The sequence below is a fragment of the Eurypyga helias genome, unplaced genomic scaffold (genome assembly GCF_000690775.1).
Source record: "Eurypyga helias isolate BGI_N326 unplaced genomic scaffold, ASM69077v1 scaffold17493, whole genome shotgun sequence".
In the NCBI taxonomy this organism is placed as follows: Eukaryota; Metazoa; Chordata; class Aves; order Eurypygiformes; family Eurypygidae; genus Eurypyga; species Eurypyga helias.
The window spans coordinates 32,699-40,025 of record NW_010239372.1 but is presented as its reverse complement, the minus strand read 5'-3'; the positions used below and the strand labels follow the sequence as shown (position 1 = coordinate 40,025).

At 51.1% G+C, this 7,327-nt stretch overlaps 1 protein-coding gene across 1 annotated transcript in view; it reads right to left on the bottom strand.

Moving 5' to 3' along the window:
- Window positions 1–629: 629 nt before the first annotated feature.
- Window positions 630–7,327, bottom strand: part of PRDM16 (PR domain containing 16) — a 37,949-nt gene continuing 31,251 nt past the window's right edge. The window contains exons 9-13 of the mRNA XM_010148137.1: window positions 6,164–6,333; window positions 5,870–6,044; window positions 4,437–4,667; window positions 3,374–3,548; window positions 630–764 (exon numbers count right to left, since the gene is read on the bottom strand). Of these exons, the coding sequence (XP_010146439.1) occupies window positions 630–764; window positions 3,374–3,548; window positions 4,437–4,667; window positions 5,870–6,044; window positions 6,164–6,333 (886 nt within the window). The remainder of the gene's footprint in view (window positions 765–3,373; window positions 3,549–4,436; window positions 4,668–5,869; window positions 6,045–6,163; window positions 6,334–7,327) is intronic.

Here is a 7,327-nt window from a genome sequence, read left to right as displayed (position 1 = left end):
GCGGGCCACGCCGCCTCGCGTCCCGGCGGCTTTGCGCTGTGCCAACGCGTGTTTGGGAACAAAGGACAGGACGGTATTTCTGTGGGAGGATGGAATTTCAGATTCTTCTGGGGGTCAATTAAAGGGGTTGAATTTACCCTTCCCTGGTCTAGTCCAGCGACCGTGTCAGAACCGCTCCAGGGGCAGGTCACACCTGGCTCTTTCCTTACTACTTCACTATTCGGCTGCAGCGGAAGGAAGCGCTGCCGGCTGGTTCCAAGCTTCCGTTCCTGCGTGGGCTTTCCTGGCTCAGCGACACCGTTTTGTACTGTTAGAGGGGCCAATATTTGATTGCACCGTTGCAATTCGTGTCTTGCTCGCGCTATTCCTATAGACTGTGAAATCCCAGGGCTGCCTCGGGGTTATCCAGTTTTGGAGAGGTTCGTTCGGATAAATCAGAAATGCAAACTCCGGATAGATAAAAATGCAGGACTCGTAGGTCGGACGCGACAGGTTTCCTTCTCAGCCAAAAGTCCAGACGACTCCCTGAGGCCCTCTCATCCATCTTCTGCTTGCTAGGATTTGTTGCTAGGATAACGGCAGCACCACCGCCTCCTCGCGTGGACTCTGGCCAGTGCCTTGGTGACCTCTCAGAGGTGGTTGATGGGGTTAAAGGTCCCCGACTCTGAAGCTGCTCCTGCCATGTCCAACCAAGCACCCAGAGAGTTCTGGGAGGACGCGTGGAGGGGAGCGTTCTCAGACAGGGACAGCATCATTGCATAAGCCTGGAGGGAAGAGAGCAACGGAGAGGACACGTGTGAATGCACACGCAGGACAGGCAGCGACACACCGTGTGACACACCGTCTAACCCAAGCCTTTGGCCTGGGCTAAGGACATGGCCAGCATGTCTGCACCTACATCCTCACACTGGGATGACACCCATCCCTCCAACTACTCCAGTGTGAGTTTATAGGCTGCCGTGGGGTTAGCCAGGAGCCTCCCATTGGCTTTTAGAGCACCAAATCCATCCTGTGCCACCTCTACACTTGGTCACACCCCCACACACTTGATTCTTGGCTTGTTTTGGTCTTAAGAAAGTACACCTATGTACGAGCAAGTGGCTGTGTGAGGCTAGGGCCTGGGGACATGCCCCGGAGACGGCACAGCAATGCCCACGCCAGCCGTGGCCCCACAGGCAGCTGTGGCTGCGGGCTACTCATGGGGACTCACTGCTGGGCATCAGCCCCCCGGTGCCCGTACAGACCTGCACACAGGTATTCGGGCACGAAGCGCTCACCGGCGTTACCGGGGCGTTGCGATGTTCCTGCTGGGGGGATTTCCTGCTGCAGTGAAAGGGTTAAAAGCGTCTGCTGGGGAAAAATGCATTGAGACTCCCGTTTACAACACTCTGCTTGCTGCTTTGTAACTTAGACCCCCTCCCTCTTCCAAGACTGCTTGTCCTACACACCTTTGTGTCCTTCCCCAGCCTGTAAGTGATGTGGAGACTGAGGAAAATGATGAACCTCACATGCTGGGGACGAAAGCCAGTGTAATTGCCACCCCTGATATGAAACAGAATGTGCTCCCCCCTCTCCCTGGTCCACATTAGCTGGTGTAACATCTGCTCCTGCTCTGCAATGGAACTGTGGCCATGCAGCCCCCTCTTGCACCCACCCACACACAGTCCTTTGCAGGGCAACACAGACTGGTTTGGGTGGGAAGGGACCTTAAAGCCCACTCAGTGCCACCCCCTGCCATGGGCAGGGACACCTTCCACGAGCCCAGGTTGCTCCAAGCCTCATCCAGCCTGGCCTTGGACACTGCCAGGGATGGGGCATCCACAGCTTCTCTGGGAACCCGTCCCAGTGCTCCCCACCCTCTCTGGGAAGAATTTCTTCCGGCTGTCCCATCTCAATCTCCCTCTTTCTGTTTAAACCCACTACCCTTTGTCCTGTCACTCCCTACCCTTGTAAAAAGTCCCCCCCAGCTTCCTTGTAGCCCCTTCAGGCACTGGAAGGTGCTCTAAGGTCTCCTCGGAGCCTTCCCTTCTCCAAGCTGAACACCGCCAGCTCTCCCAGCCTTTCGATGCATTCAGGTCTGGAAGGAGTGTGCTGGAAGAGCTACAGCTTTGCGGACACGCACGCTTCTAAAAGCGCTCAAAAGAAGGGCAGCCGCGGAGGAGGGCGGTGCTGCTCACACGGAGGTGGGTTCACCACCGCACCTCCTGCACCACCCAGAGATCAAACTGCTTCAGTTGCTTATCGCGATGTGAGTGTAACCAGTCCTGCATCTCGTACACTATAAAACTGATTTCACACCCAAAAATACCACCTGCCCCCATTCCAAGCACAGGCTGGACCTCCCAGCATCAGGGCACATTTTGGAAGAGCAAGCTGTTCCTGACTGGTCAGTGCACTTGGCATATTAGTAACAGGGCACGCGAAGGGTCAGGCAGGCGGCTCGTGTTTACATTAGTTTCACCCGGAAAGAAGCTGTGCCCTGTCTTCAGACCTTCCCCAGCCTCAGCATTAGCACCTACCATGAAGGAGGGTGAGAATTTCACCAGTTTTGGGTGATGATAAATCAAAAATCACGTTCTGCTTAGCAGCTGCACTAAGCTACGGCTTTGCTGGGCATTTAAAACAGATTTCATGGCAAATCCTGTCGCTCGAGGGTTAGAAAGGGAATGGCAACAGCTGAACTCCCCCCCCAAGAAGGGCTGAGCATGCTCTCTCCGGTCCAGTGACGGTCAGTCGGTGATGTCACCTCACTGAACAGCTCTTTGGCAACAATGCTTTTGTAGGGACCGAGACATGACCTTCCTAACACAAACGGATCCGCCCCACACCTCCAGGTTTTACACAAAACTCCAATAGGTGCCGAGATGTCGTTTCCAGGTTTCCCGGGGCTGAAGTGCTCTCGCTCCTGGGACAGATTTCCATGTTATGGTTTCCTTTTAGAAACCAGGGAGATAAATGAGGAAATCCTCCGGGAAATGCTGTTTGTTACACCTTTTATCATTGACACCAAGGATGCTCCACTGTCTCTCCTCCTACTTCTCAGTAGGTACCAAGTGAAGACCCTCCCCAAAGCATAAATAAGAGTTACAGAAACATTCATACAGACAGATAAAAACAGACAGATGCCTCTCTCCTACAAGCGTGTCCCCACGGCACAAGCGAAACAATAAACTGCTCTGGTGACCTGGAACTGCTGCCCGCTGCCTTTCTCCTCCCTTTCAGTACAGTTGCAACAACATGATTCAGGCATTGCAGTCAGAATTCCTCTCAAGGGCAGGGAAAAATGAACCTTAGCCACAGCGGGCCAGCTGCTTGCTAATCCTGTCGTAGGTGCCGGCGGTGAGCTAGATAAAACGTTCTGTCATATACCTACCTGGTTTTTAGCCTGCCTGTACAGAGTCTGTTTTATTGTCTCAGAGTCTAAGGTGGAATTAAACACATCTTTAACTTCAAATGCTTCCTCGGCTGCTTTGCGAAGATCCAGCCCCTTCCCAAAATTCGGCATCTGCTCCAAATCTAACAAGCCGGCTTCGTCCTCCTCAATACACCTGTACCAATGACCAGGGGAAGGGGTTGACCTGTTGTTAGCTCGTCTCACCGTTCACATCTAGCCAACGTGAGTGTTGCCGACCTAGTGCCTGCATGCACATACCACGGAGGTCTCACAAGCCACATGCGTGAACCGACAGACGGACAAACACGACAACGACACAAAATGCGAGGAGCAAAGAAAAAGTGGAGAGCGTGACTACGCACAAACAAGCGTTAGCGCGACAGGTAGCTGCGATTCAGCCTGGCTACGCTTCACTCTGCTCTTCTGGGTGGAGATACCCAATTGCTGTCCGCTCCTTGGAATGTCTGAGACTAGATTCCTGTCTGAAGAACAGACACTGCATTTTCTTTGGGTTGCAATGAAAATAGCGATGCACCGGAATCCAGCAGGATACTACTTTGCCTATGCTACGTGTAACGAACTTCAGTTTTAAAGGTATCTAGACACGGGCTGACCTTGGGGACCAAAAGCTTCACTTTAGCCCAGAGGTCAAGCACTTGAAGTCACTGACATTTTGCTACGGCAGCACAAAACGATTGCATACGTATGCCTCTGCCTTTGCCCTGAGCGGTGTTTTAGAGAGCAAAACGTTATCCACTGGCCTGCAGTACCCTGAGGATGCTGTCTGCTGTGCTGGACTAACTGTTCTGCTACCAACTTCTCAAGTCTTGGATATGCCCCTTATCACAGGTTCTCCTTGCAGTCCACTTGTTTCGCGTCCCCCGCCATGGTGAAAATGGAATCTCCAAGTGAATGCTTAAATCAAACCGGAGGTATGGTACATGGCTTGAAAAACAACACGACAGCACTCACAGGCTACCGCTGACACGGGGTCAGAAGCCTGAGCCCCGTTTGTCTTCCCAAAGGGAATGGCCCAGCTCACCTTCGGGTGTGGTCAAAGCTCATGGTGAGAGATGCGGGCTCTTCATCTTCTTCATCCTCAAATGCTCCTCGGGGCTCTGCGGCGGGCGATACCGTTTCGTCCTGTGACTTCCCCGTCAGGCTGTCATCATCTTCCTCTTCCAGTTCTTCGTCTTCATCATCCACATCTTCTGTTTTCTCATTAGCTAATCCATGACACTGGGAATTGCCATCAATGTCCTGGATTTCTGGCCTGAAATGTTTGGTCAAGGGACAGGGGGGTGAGAAGCAAAAAAAAAAAGAAAAGATGCCAAATGCGTAAGTCATGAGTTTTGACTGTAATGCAAGACTGAAAATTTTATACGCATGTGTGAATACGGAGACTTATTCATGTACATACACCTGTCTTGAACCGCAAGGAACAGGAAAACCAACAGCTTTCAGGCATTTAAAAATCAGCCTTCACAGAGTCTTAAGGGCTAATAAGCATGTCAAGTCCCTGCCAACCCCAGTGCTTTCCAAACTAGAATTTTGCCTAGTTTGGATGGAAAGGGTTGTTTTTCCACCCCTTAAAATAGACCATCTGTGGGACAAGTGGCTTTCCTCCCCCTCCTCCGTGCTACTGTATTCTAACGACCTCCCTTCGAGCAGGCAGGAGGCAGCTTCCTCATGGCATTAAATAAATTCCCTCTCGCGCTGCTTTTGCTCTCCGTGCCCGCGCGGGCCCAGCCGACTCCACACAAAATCAGCGGTTTTGCAGCACCTTAGGAGAACGGGAGTGGGACCACCAGCCCCGCGCACCTGGAACCCCCAACGCCGTCCCCGCAAGTTTTACATCAGCGTGTTCCACGCTTCGTCCCGTTCTTTACATGGGTCACATCCTCATGTGGATTTACATTTTGGGTTGAAACCTTCGCATTGGCATTAAACTGCTATTTGTGAAAACGGGATGGCAGCAGGTGAAATACCTCTCAGTCAAAATATGGATACGGATAGGTTTGAACCCAACTCGTGTACTAGAAAAGCAAGCGCCTGGGGTTTCCCTGACCGGTACTCTGACCGGCCATGGACCAGGCCGCTGGTTCCACGACAGATGGTAACGGTTCAACGGTCACATTTTTATCTAGAAGTTGTGTTTTCTCACAACTACTGGCCGGAGCCAAGGGCAGGAGTCAGCCCGACGGCCTTCCCTCAGCGCAACGGCTCCCGAAACGTGCTCCACCAGCTGCTCCCACCGGTTCCAGCCACGTCTCCAAACGTTAGTGGCTCTCCTAGCTTAAGTCACGCTCTGAAAAGACCCAACACTGGGCTTGGAGCTGAATGCCTTTTTCCTTCCAAACTGCTACATTTCTCTCTTTTGAGTGTTTTACACCAAGTGCTGCAGGACAGAGACCGACTGGACTTTCAACCACATTAACAATGCACGTCACCGGATAACTGTACTTGCTTGTCTACCTTTTATCTGCTAAAGTGGATGCTTGATTCATCTCACTATTTGCAATAAAATTTCTGATTTCAGAGAAATAGGAATCCTCTTTTTCATCTAAAAGTGCATGGTTGTCCGACTCAGAGTTTGGGGAAGAGGCACTGGTCCCAAGGTGGTTTGTGATGACTCCAGAGTGCTGGCTCACTGAGGAGAGAACAAGGAAAAGAGAACAGGAGAAACATCAGATATTCCCCAAGCAGAGAGACCAGGCCCTTCTCCCTCCCTGCCCCCGCAGACGCACACACAGCCATGCCCGTTCCTACCTGGAACATTCTCGTGTTCGTGTTTCTTAAGGTGTCGGTCCAAGTTGGTCTGTTGCCCAAAGCACCGGTTACACAGGTGACATTTGAATGGCTTCTCCTTGTTATGGATGTTTCGGACGTGCCGCTGGAGGTTGGAGGAAATGCTGAATGACCTGTCACAGTATTTACACCTGAAAAATAGAAGCAAATGCCAAAGAGTGCAACGTGAGGGGAAAGGCAAAAAAAGAAAAATCTGACTATCAGAAAACCAGAAAATGTCGGTCTATAAATCTTTACTCAGCTGAGGACCTGGGAAGCACAAGGCATTAATCATTCCAGACAAATCTGATATTATTGTTACTCAAGGAGCACAAAGGAAGGATTAGGATTAATTAAGAAGTGAGTCGCCCAAACAAATAAGAATTTGAAACAAAATAATGACTTTTCCACACAGGAACGTAAGAATAAGAACAGTGAATTTATTTCTCCCACCCTTCTCATTTTGTAGGGGAAGTGGGTGAAATATGGCTGTGGAGGGAGGAAGAAGACGACAGAAGGAGAAGAAAGAAGGGAGGTTGAACGTATAAAACAGCTACTGGCTATCACATCCCGACGTGACACAGTTATCTGGACACAGGGAGAACTCCAGATGTATTTGTGATGTAGGCAGTGCGGGACGCCTCGCCAGGTAATTATGGTTACGAGACCAGTGCAACAGCACCCAAAAAATACACTGTGCTTTCCAAACAGGGTAAGATTTACTCCTTTGCAGCGAATGTCTGGTTTAAAATGAAAAAACGTGGAATGTAAGGAGGAAGCCAGAATGTTTAGGGAAACTGCTGAGTGAAGAAATGTTCCCTCGTCGAAACAAACCTCTGCAGGACCCGGGGTAGATGTGCTGGAAGCTTGTTCAAAGTTGCCCCCCCACCCCCTCTGGATTCAGATTCCCTCCAAATAAAAACAAGGCTTGGCTAAACCGTGGTGCTTGGAGAAGGCAGCCCTCTTCTCTCCCGGCACGGGAGGAGGAGGCAGCCCACGTACTGAAGAGGGCAGCTTTGAGCCACAGTGAAGGCTTTCAGCACTACAGCTATCGAAAAATCCAATTCCTCTTGGAATCCGCCTGAATCCCTCATCAGATCTCCCTTTAAATACATCATTTGTACCTCCACAAAGCTGCTTCCCTCA